Source organism: Primulina eburnea, chromosome 13, assembly GCF_022965805.1.
Source record: "Primulina eburnea isolate SZY01 chromosome 13, ASM2296580v1, whole genome shotgun sequence".
NCBI classification, from domain to species: domain Eukaryota; kingdom Viridiplantae; phylum Streptophyta; class Magnoliopsida; order Lamiales; family Gesneriaceae; genus Primulina; species Primulina eburnea.
This window is the reverse complement of record NC_133113.1, coordinates 26186709-26204141: the sequence shown is the minus strand read 5'-3', so window position 1 is coordinate 26204141 and position 17433 is coordinate 26186709. Positions and strand designations below refer to the sequence as shown.

The following is a 17433-nucleotide window of genomic DNA, read 5'->3' as shown; positions in this document are numbered from 1 at the left end:
TTTTAAAATAAAAACAAAATTCGAAATCTTACTTGTATAAAATTGAAGGCAGGTGTATTCATTCGCCCAAATGTTGCCACATTGTACATCTCCAGTACCTTCTTCCTTTGCGTTGATCCACCAAATTTCCCCCACAACACAATCCCTTCTTCTTTTCTCAATTTATCCCTCTCAACATCTTGTAAAAGAACTGAAGATGGCGGCAGACGGCATCTCACACGGCGGCTGTAGCAGAAGCGTTTGCTTCTTACGGAGAAGTGAGAGAGATGCTACTATTCCTTCTTGTTGATTCCTGGAAACAATTTTATTTTCTTCAATAACAAGAAATTCCCATTTTCAAATCTCCGTCGTCTTCCCTTTGCTGTAATATTCTATACGGATTCTCTATCTCATTCCATTGAGCTAGCAAATTTCATGGCCACCTTTACTGAAATGTAAGGTAAAGTGTTCCAAGGGTTTATTTTTGTCATTTAATTCTAATGTACATGGTCAGTGAGTAATAACACGGTAGATTTGGATTCTGTAATGTAATGGAAAAAGTGGGCCGGAAGATTAATGCAGGCTGTGAAAAAATGAGACGAATGTGTCAAAAGTCTGAAAGCATATAATATAAAAGTTCTGAATCTTATTTGTGTTTGTTACACAGTTATGGATTTGATTTCAACATAATGATTTTCTTAATCCCTTGAAAGATCTAACTGAACGCCAATGTCGTAGTACAATGTGGGTAGATTTGCATCCTTTGCTGCTAAAGAATCTGGTTTGCGTGTTATTTATAAAATCTTGTTTTCTTTAATTTTCTTTCTATTAGGATTTTTGCATATAAGTTGATATTTGAGAGTTTCAACACTTAATTTTGGATTTTGAAATTTCATTTGCATCTAAATTCGTGAATTTTATTATTCCGGGCCTCAAATTTTCTTTGGAAATATACTGACGCAGTAAGTATTTAATTCAAGTTTCTATGAGAAAATATATCAAACATGTGTGCAGACATGCGGGCATATACTACTGAGTAAGATGAAGGCTCTCAGAAAGACGTCCAGCAGGAGACCCCCTGTTTTGCATCTATTTTGCGCCTCCGCTGCCCTTTTTTCTCTCCTGGCTTTTGCCACTTACTCTTCCTTTTTCTCTGCTGGTACCCCCTTATTCAGTAAATCCAATGTATATGATTAATTTCATTTACGCACTTATAACTTGTGTTCACAAACAAAACAACTCTCAATTTTTCCAGGCAACCACCAGCTTAACTCAGTGGCTATCAAGTCTTTATCTGATTTCCAATCCACCGTTCAGCAGTGCGTGGTTAGTTACCTTCTTCCCGTCCATCTCAACGACCAATTGTATGTTGTTTAATCTTATATCTGAAGTTTAATCATTGAATTTTCTTGTTCAATCAGACCCAAGCTTTATCTTGATTATATCTTGGGAGTGATATGTACTTATTGTATTTATATCTCTGGGAAGATATTGATAGATTTTTCTTGATTTTGAGTAAAGTATGATTCAGTGTGTTTGCAAAAATTCTGCTTGCTTAGAATGTGCTTGGATGAAGAAGCCAAATTGAAAAGAAGTTAAAAAAACACACTTTTAAATTTGTAAGTCTTACAGTAAAAGTACCTTTCAAGAATGAATAAAAAAATTATGATATCCAACTAAAAACTGTGTCTGCTTTTTATTTATTATTTTAAAAATTGTGCTAATAAAATGCTTTTTAACGAGGCGGACATGCAATTTTAATTTCAATAAGTTTTTTTCAAAAGAATTTCGTTAAGTTTGTGAAAGCTACTTTCTTATTTATTAAGGTCTAAAGTCATTTTGGAGATTTTGTTCGTCATTAGTCTTGTCATTTTTTTTGTAGGCAAGTAGAGGGCTTGGACTCACTGCCCACATAATCGATCATTGTAATTTGGTTCTCAAGTTTCCTGAAGGAACTAATAGTACCTGGGTTTGTCTCTGACACAGTTACTTAAATGCTAAGTTACATTTTCAAGTTTCTGTAGACCCCATGTAACTTTCTGCACTCTTCATCTATTTGCAGTACAATGAGCAATTTAAGATCTTTGAGCCATTGGAGTATAAGTATGACGTTTGCGAAGCGATACTATTGTGGGAACAGGTTTTCCATTGTTTTTACATTATTGTTTGCGGTAATTTACCTTCTTGCACATTAAGCAGGCAGATATCGTCTAAATTGCAGTATCGCAATATGACTACAGTGTTGACAAGAGAGTACTTAGATGCACGACCTGATGGATGGCTAGACTATGCTCCAAAAAGGATAGCACAATTGTACGTTGGCAGATTCCATCGTAGTTTGGTTACTTTCCAATCCTATTGAGTTCAAACCATTTGCTTTCCTTTTCTGAAAATTCTACTTCTCTCATTCTGGTTATCATAGAGGAGCAGACAAGTGCTACAACAGGACTCTTTGCGAGGAACATCTGAATGTGCTTTTACCAGCAACGCCACCCTTCCATCCTCGCCAGTTTAAAACTTGTGCTGTTGTAGGAAATTCAGGTGATCTCTTAAAGACAGAGTTTGGCCAAGAAATTGATAGCCATGATGCTGTTATAAGAGACAATGAAGCCCCTGTTAATGAGGTAAGTAAGACTACTACACCGGTTTCTGTTATCGAGTTTGTCTTGATATATGTCCTTTTTTCAGATTGGTTTCTGTTGTGCATGCATTTCCCCTGATCCATATGAATGTGACAGGGTGAGAGAAGATATGTTCATGATCTAATGTTTTATCAATCTCAATGTAACCAACATGTTTGAATGGAAAACAATTTGAATGTAGTTCCACTCTGGAAGTTATTTTTTGGAAAAGAACTTGGGGTTGACTTGATGATATTTTGAGCATCAAGGATCCAATCATCTGCCTTGTCATTTTTGATATGCTTTGCTATGTTTCTGAAAAAATTGGAATGTGACTTTTAGTGACTCATAGGATGTGAATTTTTTCCCTTTATTGGAATTATGTTTTGTTTTGTCTTTCTTTATCTTCTACAGAAATATGCCAAGTTTGTGGGTCTGAAAAGAGATTTTCGCCTTGTGGTTAGGGGTGCTGCACGTAACATGATACCCATTCTCAAGGGATCAGGTAATCTACTTTTGTCCTAATCGAATGCCCCTTAATAATTCAAATCAACTTTTATAGATAGACTTCTTATTTGAAGTTGTGACACACTACCTGACAACCAGCAAAAAGGTGAACATATTCAATTTTTATCTTTCAACTTTTATCTCAAACTCCATTTCCATTCGAAATGAATTATTCAAAATAGGAAGATGGAGTATATAGCTTGTTGCAACTGCTAAATATTTTTCACTGTGAATATTTATGTTATTTTTCTTCCTTATTCTTCTCTCTACCTTGTTCGTCTTTGTTAAGTTCAATAAACAAATACAAAATAAAAATCAGGTTGAAAGAGATATGAGTGGCTGTACACACCCTGTGGACCGAGCATGAGCCCTCGCTTACCATTTTCTGAGCTGATATTATTACATTCCTTAGTGAGTTTTGTGTTGAAAATTTTCAGATAGTGTTCCAATATTGTAGAGCTGAAAAATTTCCTGAAAATGTGTGCTTTGGTTCTCAGTTTTCTGAAGAAAATTTTTGAGTATGTTGTGGGTATCGGTTATCTCTTTCATGAAGAAGAGAACAAAATTCCTCTTAGGGTTAATCATTACAAGAGCTAAAAGGGGAAGTAATGTAGTTTAATCAGCATCACAAAATGTAGCAATGAATCATGGGCTTATTAATATGGCTGTGTTTTTTGCAGATGATGAAGTGCTTATCATTAAAAGCCTCACTCATAGAGATTTCAACACAATGATAAAGGTAATAAATAGCATGCTGAATATTTCCCCGATGGACCTTTCGCTATGGGGTGATTTGGTTTCATTTTCTTATTTGAGGATGTTGGTTTATAGCAACAAAAACCAGAACATAAAAGTTTATGCTAATAGAAGAAAGCAATGAGGTAATGCATTTGGAATGCTTAATTTTATTATTCATTGCAATACTCTTTATATAGAGCTGGAAAAAGCGTAACAAAAAACCAAAATATTATCAATTCAAAATAATTCAAACACTATTTCCGATTTCCGAAAGACTTGGTCAGTTGACCAATTATTTAGCAAATCTTTAACCAAAAGTGACTAAGGCACGATTCCAACACTCATCCTTGCCTTAATAGCTGCAAAGACCTAATTTGTTTCTTAACATTTCAAATCTAGCTTTGGTAGAGCTTTGGTTAAGATATCTGCAACTTTATCTTCATTCTTCCAATAACACAACTTGATTTCACCATCCTTTTGTACTTCTCTTAAATGAAACAACTTGATCTTAAAGTGCTTAGTTTTGCCTTAAAAAACAGGATCTTTTGAAATTGCAATTGCAGCTTGGTTATCCACATGAATCTGTGTTACTTCATTTTGCTCCATATATAAGTCTGCAAGCATTTTTCTGATCCAAATTCCGCAATTTACTCTAGCATTGGCTACTACATTTTCTGCCTCTGCTGTACTTTGAGCTATCACATCTTGACTCCTTAAACACCATGAGAAAAAACCCGATCCAAAGCAGAAACAAAAACATGTTGTATTTCTCATATCATCAATAGAGCCTGCCCAATCACTATCAGAAAAACCATGAAGCTTAAGAATATTTAATGCCATAATTTTTTTTGCCCTGGATATATCTTACCGTCCTTTCGGCAGCTTGAAAATGCACTTTACTAGCACATTTCATGAACCTCGAAAGTAAGCTTACAGCAAACAGTATGTCTGATGTAGTGGCTATAAGATACATCAAGCAACCAATCAAGCTTCTATATTTGCTGTCATAAACTCTTTCTGCTCCATCATCTTTGCTAAACTTTTCCTTCTCATTCATTGGTGTAATTGTGCTTTTGCAATCTTCTCAGTGAATTTTTTTGAGTATTTCCCTTGCATGCTTCTTTTGATTTATGAAGACTCCATCATGAACTTGCTTCACCTCCATACCCCAAAAATAGGACATTAGACCAAGGTCTGTCATTTCCAGTACTTTGAGCATTTCAACCTTAAATTCTTTTACCATTTCCTCAGTGCTTCCTATAACAAGAAGATCATCGATATAAACATAAACTATTATTAATTCAGCATTTGTTCCTTTTACATATAATGTAGCTTCACTTGGATTTTTAACAAATCCAAGACTTCGAAGGTGTTCATCAATCTTGTTGTACCAGGGCCTGCTTAAGACCATATAAGGCCTTTCTCAATAAATAGACCTTCTCCTCCTGTCCCTTGACTTGGAATCCTTCAGGCTTTTCTACATAAACCTCCTCTTGAAGATAACCATTTAAGAATGCAGATTTTACCTCCAACTGATAAATCTTCCATCCTACTTGCGCTGCCAAAATAAGCAACATTCTGCTTGTATCCAAGGCATTCCACTGAAAGTTTCTGAGAAATATACTCCAAACACTCGACTATACCCCTTAACCACTAGTATGGCTTTGTATTCATTCACAGAACCCTCTGATTAAGTTTGGTCATGTAGTCCCATTTGACTCCAATGATTTTTTTGTGTCGAGGCTTATCCACCAACTCCCACATTTCATTTTTTTCCATCATTTTGAACTCCTCTTTCATTGCTTCAATCCACTTTTTATCCTTCTCTGCTTCTTTATATCCTACATGCTCAAAAATAGCAAAGTTACTTCTTTCATAAATATCGGATAAGGATCTTGTACCTCGAACTGGATCATCATCAATGTCATCATCAAAATATTGATGGTTCTTCCAATGGCTTCTTCATGGACTCCTCCCAATTCCATTTTTTATCCTCCATAAATTTGACATCTTTGCTCACAAGAATTTTTCCATCACGTGGTTGGAAAATTTTATATGCTTTTGAAGAATCAATATATCCAATAAAAACTCCAGGTTCAGCCTTCTTATCAAGTTTGTCTCTTTTTACCTATGGCACATAAGAAAAACAAAGACTAGCAAATAGATTTTTTAACTTTGGCTTATAACCAAACCAGACTTCAAATGGAGTTTTTTCTTGCAAAACTCTTGTAGGCAGCCTATTCAGCAGAAAAACAGCAGTGTTTGCAGCCTCTGCCCAAAACTTTTTTGACAACTCCTTCTTGTGTAGCATACACCTTGGCATTTCCATTTTACTCCGAATTTCTCCCACTTACAAGTTACACCATTCTATTGTGGGGTGTAAGGATCTGTGAGTTAGTGCTCAATGCCATCTTCCTCGCAGAACTTTTCAAATATGTCATTGTATATTCTTTCCCATTATCGGACCTTATTTTCTGTATCTTGCAACCACTTTGATTCTCCCCAGTGTTTTATATTTCCAAAATATACTAGTAACTTCGGATTTGAATTTGAGGAAGTAAATCCAGCAAAATCTGGTATAATCATCAATAGATATAATATAGTACTTACTACCATTTAAAGTTGGTGTTGTATGAGGTCCTCCAACATTTAAAGATGGCGTTTTACGAGGTCTTTCAACATCTGTGTTGTAGCTCTTTTTACCCGAGCTATTACTAAACAAATTAATGTGCATTCATAAATAAATTTAATGACAACAATTAAACAACGGAAACCAAATAACTTAACCATCTTACAATCCAAACGAAAACAGAACAATAATCTCAGTCTTAATATTAATACATCCATATCGAAATCATAATCTTACACGAGAAATTCGAGATTAAAACCTTCACTGGAAAACCCAACTGCTCTAGCCACTGCACTTGCCGTCTGAACCGTCCAACTTAAGATGTGCCCCGTGGAATTGGATGTCCAAGATGAAAACAAAGACATGAACGACAATCGCCCAATATGAGAATGTACGAGTATACAAACCAATATGATGCATGTGAAATGCAATATGCTCGAATATCAAAGATCAAGTCAATAATCTCATGCTTAGTCTAGAGGCGCTTGAATGTGTGGTCTTTGATCTGCCATAGGCATGTTTTGGCTCTCACATCCATCATTAAGACGTGGACCTACAATGCGATATGTCATGCATAATATGTTAAAGCAAGAAAACAAGAATCATGCAGCAGATAAATATGTAGCATGTAAATGTGTTTACTACACTTGGAATATTAGTCAATACATCACGTACATCACTAAAGCAATCTGACAGAAAGTCTACTCGTCTGAACTAAACAATACCAACATACTGAAATCACTATCTTGTCAGATTCAGAATTACTAAACATGCTTCAAAGTTCTTCCTAATAATTTTTAAATCACTATTTAGAGTTTATTTTATACCCGCATCCGTCGTCAGTCCGTTGCCCAGGTCACCAACCCCTTCTTGAGTTGGCTCCGAAGCTATATTAAGCCCAACGTGATATGTCATGCGTAATATGTCAAAGCAGGAAAACAAGAATCATGCAACAGATAAATATGCAGCATATAAATGTGTTTACTACACTTGGAATATTAGTCAGTACATCACGTACCTTACTAAAACAATCTGACAGAAAGTCTACCCGTCTGAACTAAACAATACCAACATACTGAAATCACTATCTTGTCAGATTCAGAATTGCTAAACTTGCTTAAAAGTTATTCCTAATGATTCTTAAATCACTATTTAAGAGTTTATGATTGTACCTGCATCCGTCGTCAACTCGTTGATGACGTTTAGATCTGCGTGTCCCAGGTCACCAACCCCTTCTTGAGTGGGCTCCGAAGCTTCCCGACACTAAGCTGCCCTAGAAACTGGTTAGAAAACCTAAAGTATATGGCTATAACTCGAGAGAGAGATGCGGAGGGAAAGCGATTTATGAAACAGATAAAATCAACTTCTATTTATAGGTTGCATCCAGACTAGTTTAGAAGATCCGAACTCTATCTTATCTGTCACGTATCATAATATCATTCGTCTAGTTAGATTTCTCGAGCTAATATAATCTGAACAAGATTGATTGGTCCATTTTAAATTCGATGATCTCAACATGTTGATCTTCAATTAATTAATTCTTTAATAATGCTTAATTAACAACTATTTAATCATGTCTTAATTACTACTTAATTCAAATAAGGATTCGAGTCATTACATGTGTGTACGTGTGGCAGCTTGTGTGTTGATTTTTGAGTTGTTTGAGGGAATGGTTTTCTGGCTTGCATGCCATATTGACCAGACACAATCAGATAGTTTGTCTTCCAACAAAGAACACATTTCACCAAGTTATGTTTCTACATAATAGAAGTCCATCGCGGTGGAAATGCCCAAGTGTGCCATATTTCTGCATTGCTTCTTGAAAATGCTATTTGCTTCTCCTCCAACCGATTTAAAGCAAAGCTTTTTGCTTTCATTTTTACCTTGATCACATCTCCACGCTTTGCATCTTTGATCATACACCATTTTCTTCAAATATAACTTTGAAGCCTTTCTCGTTTAACTGGCCAACACTAAGCAAATTTTGATCAATATCAGGCACGTATAGAACATCGGTAATGTATTTCAAACCCGTTAGACTTTCTATAGCCACAGTTCCTTTCTCTTTGACTGAAATAAATTCACCATTTCCAATGTTAGCTTCTGGACAACACAACAACCAACGAACATTGCTGTGGTGATCTAAGGTAATCTGTTTGGCATAAATGCTGATGGTGATCTAAGAATTAGTTTCCACCGTCACATTTTCACGAATATGATGACGTGACCAAACTGAAGTCATTCGGCTTGTGCATGTTTTGAAGTGCATGAAAGTGGGTGGGAATTTTTTGGTCACGTCCGATTGATATTAAAGACTAGTATTTTGTAGTTTTAGTAAACATGTCTTTTTTTATTTTCTCTTGAATGGAAATTCTTATACATTCCACATACAAATTACGCAGACGCTCCCAAATCCTGTTTATCTCTTCCAAGGTATTGTACTTCGCAGAGGTGCCAAAGGGACTGGAATGAAATCAATAGAACTGGCACTTTCCATGTGTGACATTGTAGACATATATGGTTTTACAGTTGATCCTGGATATACCGAGTGGTGAGTTCAGTTGTTTGGTTTGTCTGGGTTTGGTTTTCTTTTCACTTGTTCATCTTAAGATTTTTGAGAATTTTTTGAGAGGTTTATTTTGAAAATGTTCAGATAGTGTTCCAATATCATTTTATAGAGTCGAAAAATTTCCTGAAAATGTGTGCCTTGGTTCTCAGCTTTCTGGAAGATAGAAGTCTTGAACAGAAAAATTCATGTAAATGTTAACCAAACAAAAGCCTATATTCTTGATCTTAGTGTTTTCCTTTGAAGTTTTGACTTTTGGGTGATTGGATCAGGACGCGATACTTCTCAACCCCAAGGAAAGGACACAATCCTCTTCAAGGGAGAGCATACTACCAGCTTTTGGAATGCCTTGGTGTCAGTAGAATTTAAATCATCATCTAATTTAAATTTTATGATTGTCAAATCTCTGCTTGCTTAATGAAGAAAAATGTACCTTCCAGATTATTAGGATCCATTCTCCTATGAGAGCTGAAAGAAAAATGGACTGGTCAGATATACCAAGTCGGGAAACAATAAGGAGAGCTCACTCTGCTGCAGTATGCTTGAAGAAGAATCAAGACTGCCAAGATGGTGGTTCGATGGGGCAATTTCATAACTGCGAAGTGTGGGGAGATGCAGTTGCTTATGGGCGTGGGCCTGTGTCTGGATCAGCAGACATGAGTGATACTAGGAGGAATTCAAACTACAGCAAGTGGGAGATGATGCAATTCACAGAATTAAGAAACGCAGCCCAGGATCAGTTGATTCAGATGGGAAATGTGTCTCTGTATAAAATGGATGGCAACAAATTGGATGATCTAGTTTGTGTTAGGCATTCCGAAAGGTGAAATCTTGACTATTTCAGCATCCCATTTATTCAGATGAAAATACCATGGCTTTGCTGTTGGCACACACATTTGTAAAAGATCCATCTTCCTTTTTTCTAGTTCATGATTTCTAAATGCATTTAAAATTGGTTGACATTAAGGTTGATTTTGCAAAATGCAACACATTAGTTCAATATCTTTTTTACTTCTAGCCGACAATTAATCGGCCATTTATGAGTTTCGAATGTTTTTTCTTGGTTTTTCACTTGATTAATTTTTGGAATTTGAACTCCTATAGGTCTTGAGGGGTATTTTGAACTAGTCGTACATGAATACTACTACTGAGTTTAAAGGTTTTTTTTTTTGAAAAAATTTACTTAAAAGACTTGGAAACGCAGGTAAAGAATCCACTCCCTTGATTTGCTTGATAACAGAAACTATATTTCTACTTAGAAACACTAGTGAGATCAGAGGAATGGAAGAATGAGATGAAGACCTCCAATCCTACTACCTCAACGACTGCTTAAGGACCCAAAAATTCTATATTGCTATCTTCCATGTCTGTTTATAGGAAGCCTGGAAAATATGATTTTCGACTCTGCACGACGTACGACTTACAATGGAAACCATAGCTGTTTTTTGCCGTGCTTGCCATACCCTTGGTCTTTCAAGGGCCTTGCTCGGTGTACAAATTCGGCATGGTGCAGCGTCGTGCATTCTTTGTGCGCTTTGTATGGGATTGTGCGTTGAACCGTGCGCCACAGTTGGCCAAAATCTACTAAAGAAGCACCCACTTCACCCCAACATCATGCCTCGGCAATTTCTCCAAAACATTATATTTTGGTCCAATTACCACTATTTTATTAATCCCCAGTTATTAATTCTTCTATCGCTTCTAATTTCTCTATGCTTGTGATTGTGTGTGGTGCCTCTTTGATAATTTCTACTTTTTTATTATAAGGTGTTAAATTTGGGTGGGTTCAGTTTTATTTAAGTTGTTTTTAGAATGATGAATATAAAGTTAAATGATTTCAATTTCATAATAACTAGTCTATTAGTTTGTTTGAGTAAATCAATTTAACAATGCATTTTAAAACATCAACTAGTTATTTTTTTAAATCATTGTGATGGATATCAGATTCATCTCGAAACAAAATCATTTCAAATCTTTCATCATTCAAATCTTCTCATCCAAATGCAACCACAAAGATTTGATATTATTGCTTATTCCTTTTTCTCTTGTAACTGTGTTGTGACTTGTGATGATGTAGTGACAAGTTTTAGTTTTAGCAAATCTATATATATATATATATATATATATATATATATATATATATATATATATATATATATATATATAGACATCGATTAATCCGCGGTATAACTTTCTCATATTATCCTTAGCCATTTTTATAACTACCGTATTACCTCTATTTTTATTTAAATTGCAAAATTATTTTTATTCGACAATCTAATTACAAAAATTGATGAAATAAAAACAAATTAGAAGAAAAAACTACTATTGAAAGCTCACAACACGTGCTCTAAAACGCTATCACGATCCGACAGTTTTGACACGCATGATGGAAAGATTTCAGCAAAGGAAGTCACAGAGGCTTTGGTAGCATCCAAAATCTTTTTGAACCCTAACATTTCCATAAAGGCTAATGAATGTTATAAAGTAGTTGAAATGAGGATTGACTTGAAGGTTCTAGGTTTTTCTAGGTTTGTGCGGAAGGACCTAGAATTTTATAGACAAGTCATGGATGTTCTAGGTTTGTGTGGAAGGATCTAGAACATCGTGGATCAGACATGAATGTTCTAGACTTATGTTGAAGGCCTAGAACATTGTGGACAATACTTGAACATTCTAAGTTTATGTAGAATGATCTAAAATATTCTGGAAAATGTTGGCTCTAGAAACTTCTGGGATAATCTATAAAGACGTAAAGACTTGGAGAAAGATTTATACTTATGAAACACAATTGTGTATTACAGATCGTAAATATAGAGAAATCTAGAATATTTTGTTGTATAAAATAGAGTGGAATGTTCAATACACTAGAAAACTTCATATAGAATAACTTATATATATAGAGGTAGAAAAAGTTCATTTGTAACGAAGCGAGAAGCAAGAACTCAATAATTCATTCATTCACTCAACCATGTGCGTCTTTTGTCTCTCTACCAATTCTCCAACTTAATTGTGTTTATTATATAGTTAACAACTCACGATCACTCTTAAGCCCGATTTGCTAGTACTAGCAGACGAAGACTAGGGGCAAAGGTTGCATGTGTATTTGGAAGGACTAAATTCCTGAAAAGTGGTATATGTATGCTATTAAGATTGAGAGAGAGACGCTCGCATGGCTTTAGCTCAGTTGGTCAGCAGCAGTGAATCTTGGTGCAATGACCAGGGATCGAGTCTCGCAAGCGGCAGTGTGGGAGTTAAATTCCCTCCAATGAGGGGGAGCTCCTTGTGCGCGGCGTAGCATAAGGTCTAGCTACTGCTGGTTGGTTAAGTCACCATGATTTACCTCCTCTCACATTTCTATCGGGCCGGGAGTGAGGGGCGCCTAAAGTGAGCGATTTCACCTTTGGAGCAAGATTGAGAGAGAGACTTAGAGTAACTAACAATGCTGTCATGATAAGTTTTTGATAAATAAAAAATATTTTCTCAAATTATGAAAACAATCTTTATATTTAATAAAATATCATATAAATCTATTTTACTAAATTTATATCTAATCTATAACTAGCGTATCAAAATAATTTTTTTATCTTTATTACTTTTGAATTTTTAAATGATCATATTACCAATGATATTAAAATTATTATTAAAGCTTTCAATTTGGTTTGGCATAATCTAACCCGCCACAAAAAAAAAAAGCGGTGTGTGTTACGACTTTAGCACCATATTTGGGTTCCCGATCAAAACGGGATGACCCGTCAATTTTTTAAAAAAAAATTATAATATTTTTTCTAATGATTTATGTACGTTAACGAGTTTTGAAAATTTTATATCATTTGAAATTTGAAATGTTTATGTCTGATTAATAGTTTTGAAATATTTATATTATTTATAATGGTTTATGCAAGATTTTTTAAAAACTTTTTGGTAATTTAGCCAGCCTAACTCGCAATTAGTGGTTGTTTGGGTTGGATTGGGTTTTCTCAACCCGCCAAGTTGGGCGCTAATCATTTTGATAACTCTAATTTTTATAAAATGATTTTTTTTTAAAAATAATAATATACTATTATATCTGTTAGAAAAAATGAGTTGTGTACACATTTAGAATCGATAAAATAATTCGAACGAGCTACGTAGCGAACGAGATTATTTCTCGATTACCAATTAGGGTGAATGTAAAATTCATTGAGTTCAAATTTTATCATGTGAAAAGATTGAATCAAAAATATTATATATACATATATATTATTATATTGTAATATTATATAATATATATAAACTAATAAATAATTATTGAAATGGCCGTATGATTTCATATGAATGTGGCGTAGGGATGACAACTTTCCCCACGGGTTTGGGGCCCCACGGGAAAAACCCGAAACGGGGATGGGGATCCCCGATTTTTTCGGGTTTGGGTTCGGGGATGGGGATTTTTTTAAATCCCCGATGAATTTCGGGGTGGGTATGGGATTACTATCCTCATCTCCGAAATCCCCGAACCCGCCCCGAAATTAATATCAATAATAAAATAATAGTATTATTAACATTAATAATATAATAATAATATTTATTTTTAAAAATATTAATAATCTTATTATTATTAATATTGATATTGATATTAATATTAATATTATCTCTAATAATTATAGATAATAATAACTTTTGATTTGAGAAAATCTCTGAATTTGTCATCGTCTTGCCATATTAATATTTTTGAAACGGGGATGGGGACGAGGATGGGAAGTTGATCCCCGAAGTTTCGGGTTTGGGGATTCCCCGAACCCATAAAAGCGGGGATCGGGGCGGGGATGGGGGTGGGGATGGAATTCGGGGATGGGGATGGTAATGGCAAACCCGCCCCCGCCCCGGCCCATTGCCATCCCTAATGTGGCGCCTCTTTTCAAGTGATGCATGTTTGGACTTGGCCGAAGGGCCAAGTTGTGATTCATTAATTAATGAAATGATGTTATGAAGTGGTGCATCATTTCATGAAGACTTTTTTTTTACCTTCTATAAATAAGACCTTCACATTTCATTCATTGCACCAAATTTTCTCTTCTTCTTATTTCTCTCTAATTTAGTCTATATGCGAATTTTTAAGCACTAGCGCTTAAAATTCAAATTTTCAAGATATAGAATCTTGAGTTTGGATTTTCTAAGCTTTTACGCTTAAATTCGAATTTTGGAATTAAATTCGAGAGTTGTCTTCTATTTTTGAGTTTTTTAAGTATTTGCCTTAAATCCAAGTTTTGCAAGATTTAAGCTCTTGGAATTGGATTTTTAAGTTTAACGCTCAGAATTAGAAATTAGAAAGTTTGCATACCATATTGATAGCTTTCGAAACATCTCAAGTTCGCCTGGCTTTGAAATTTGTAGTGCTACTATTTTAAAGTCGTAGTTGTTGTATCTTGGGAAACAAATTGCCAACAACCATAAGCATCGGGACGGGGCAATATCGTTTTAAGGAAAAAGAGTCAAACTCTTGCCTTGACTATTTCCTCCTAGCCATTTGGTTCACCCATTTATATCCCTTGATTTCCCAAGACAAAAGAATACCATACAAACAAACTTAAAACTATATTTGAACCAAAATGGCCTCAACAAGTAAGACGACTCCAACTGTCCATCATGGAGAAAAACCCAAAAAATTCCATGGTACCGATTTCAAGTGGTGGCAACAAAAAATGCTTTTCTACTTGACCACCTTAGCTTTGGCGAAATTCCTCAAAGAAGATCTGCCTACTGTTGATGAAGGAGAACAAAATACTCAAAAGAGGGTAGCCGTTGATGCATGGAATCATAGCGACTTCCTATGCAAAAACTATATCTTGAATGGACTAGACAATGCACTATACAACGTGTATTGTCAAGTAAAAACGACAAAAGAATTATGGGAGTCTCTTGACAAAAAGTATAGATCTGAGGATGCTGACTTGAAGAAATTCATTGTCGGACGATTCTTGGATTTCAAGATGATTGATTCCAAACCGATTATGGCCCAAGTGCAAGAGTTACAAGTAATTCTGCAAGAAATTCATTCGGAAGGAATGAACCTTAGTGATTCATTCCAAGTGGCACCCTTGATTGAAAAGTTGCCTCATATGTGGAAATATTTTAGGAATTATCTCAAGCATAAACGGAAAAAGATGAATCTTGAAGACTTCATTGTGCACCTAAGAATTGAGGAGGACAACAGGGCATCCGAAAGGAAGGCCGAAAAGAGCAATTTTGAGGCGAGAGAAACTTTGGTGGAACAAAACTCTAGCAAGAAGAGAAAGCACCAAGAAAATGCTCCAAAGAAAGGAAAGAACAAAAAGTTTAAAGGAAATTGCTATAATTGTGGCAAGCCTAACCATTTGGCACGAGATTGCCGAGGTAGTCAAAAGAAGTCAAGCGACCAAGTGAAAATCACCGAAGATGAGAAATTGTCAAATGTCATGACGGATCTCATGCTTTCTGCTGTTGTGTTTGAATCCAATCTAGTGGACAATCCAAAAGAATGGTTCACCGACACAAGAGCAACAAGGCATGTTTGTGTCGAAATGGAAATGTTCTCTACCTATACCCCGATTAGTGGACGACAACTTCATGGGTCTCTACTACGTCAAAAATCGTGGGACTTGGAAATGTGGTGCTCAAGATGACATCCGACAAAGAATTAACTCTTATTGATGTGCTACATGTTCCCGACATTCGAAAGAACCTTGTGTCGGGATTAACACTTGTCAAGGCTGGATTTAGACTAGTGTTTTATTTTAGCAAATTTGTACTATCTAAGAATGATATGTTTGTAGGAAAAAGCTATCTAGAAAAGAGTATTTTCAAACTGAATGAGATGAATGTACTTCGTAACATTAAAAGCAATTAAAGTACCAATTTATTTACTTGGTTGAGTCGTGTGATTTATGGCATGATCGTTTGGGTCATGTAAGTTATAATTCACTACGTAAGCTAGTAAATTTAAATTTATTGCCTTCAATTGACATAAAAAAAAACACAAATGTGAGATTTGTGTTGAGGAAAAATTTACAAAGGCCTCATTTCCATCCGTTGAAAGAAATACAACTTCTCTAGAGTTAATTCACACTGATTTATGTGATTTGAAGTTTGTGTAAACTAGAGGAGGAAAAAAATATTTCATTACTTTCATTGATGATTGCACAATGTATTGTTTTGTCTATTTGCTGCGTAGTAAAGACGAGGCTCTCGAAGTGTTTAAACACTATAAGAATGAGGTTGAAAACCAATTGACTAAACGATAAAAATTATTCGCAGTGATAGAGGTGAAGAATATGGAGCACCATTTGACGAATTTTGTTGCGAAAGTGACATTATTCATCAAACTACTACGTCATATTCACCACAATCAAATGGTATTGCTGAAAGGAAAAATCGCAATCTCAAAGAAATGATGTACGCAATGTTATTGAGTTCAGGATTACCCCAAAACTGGGGGGGGGGGGGGGGGGGGTGGGGAGCAATCCTTTCGGTCACCTACATTCTTAATAAAATTCCACAAAAAGTAAGGACGAAACTCCTTACGAATTATGGAAAGGTCACAAGCCTTACTAAAAATATTTAAAAGTGTGGGGGTGTTTGGCAAAAGTTGAAGTACCAAAACCAAAACAAGTGAAAATTGGGCCTAAGACAATAGATTTTGTATTTATTGGATATGCATTAAATAGTAGTGCATATCGATTTTTGGTACTTAAATCTGAAATAAGGATGTGCACGAAGGAACAATTATTGAATCAAGGAATGTTGTCTTCTTTGAAAAAACATTTCCTTGTAAAGAAAATGAAGAAATAAGTTCTCGAAAAAGGACTTATGAAACTACGAGCGGTGGAGTTCAAGAAGAACAACAAGAACCACGACGTAGTAAGAGGCCTAAAACAGCAATGACCTTTGGCCCTGATTTTCTAACTTATATGTTGTAAAATGAACCAAGGACAGTTAGTGAAGCACTATCAAGTCCTGAAGCCCCTTTTTGGAAGGAGGCAATGAACAATGAGATAGATTCTATCTTGCAAAATCATACATGGGAATTGGTTGACCTCTCTCCGGGAAATAAACCATTAGGATGCAAGTAAATTCTTAAAAAGAAATACAAGATCGATGGATCTATTGAAAATATAAGGCTAGATTAGTAGCCAAAGGATATAGACAAATGGAAGGTCTTGACTATTTTGATACATACTCGCCAGTGACGATAATGACATCTATTCGTGTATTGATAGAAATTGCGGCATTACATAATCTAGAGATACATCAAATGGATGTGAAAACGGCATTCCTCAATGGGGAACTTGAGGAAGAAATATATGGAACAACCCGAAGGGTATATAATTCCTTGACAAGAGAAAAAAGTATATAGACTCGTTAAGTCATTATATGGG

At 35.3% G+C, this 17433-nt stretch overlaps 2 protein-coding genes across 3 annotated transcripts; both read left to right on the top strand.

Annotated features, from left to right (window-relative positions):
* The first annotated feature begins 74 nt into the window (after window positions 1–74).
* On the top strand, window positions 75–10040 carry LOC140809187 (sialyltransferase-like protein 1). 2 transcript variants are annotated; one of them, XM_073166685.1, is made up of 12 exons: window positions 75–434; window positions 994–1138; window positions 1235–1305; window positions 1862–1948; window positions 2042–2119; window positions 2201–2292; window positions 2402–2603; window positions 3015–3105; window positions 3788–3846; window positions 8877–9025; window positions 9313–9394; window positions 9481–10040. In XM_073166685.1, the coding sequence occupies exons 2-12, from the start codon at window positions 1021–1023 to the stop codon at window positions 9865–9867; spliced, it is 1416 nt and encodes a 471-aa protein (XP_073022786.1). In that variant the 5' UTR covers window positions 75–434; window positions 994–1020; the 3' UTR covers window positions 9868–10040. The 2 variants fall into 2 exon arrangements, with proteins under 2 accessions (XP_073022786.1, XP_073022785.1); XM_073166684.1 differs by having other exon boundaries at window positions 75–439.
* A 4588-nt stretch (window positions 10041–14628) lies between these two features.
* On the top strand, window positions 14629–15681 carry LOC140810403 (uncharacterized). The gene has a single exon (XM_073168269.1). The coding sequence runs from the start codon at window positions 14629–14631 to the stop codon at window positions 15679–15681; it is 1053 nt and encodes a 350-aa protein (XP_073024370.1).
* The last annotated feature ends 1752 nt before the right edge of the window (window positions 15682–17433 follow it).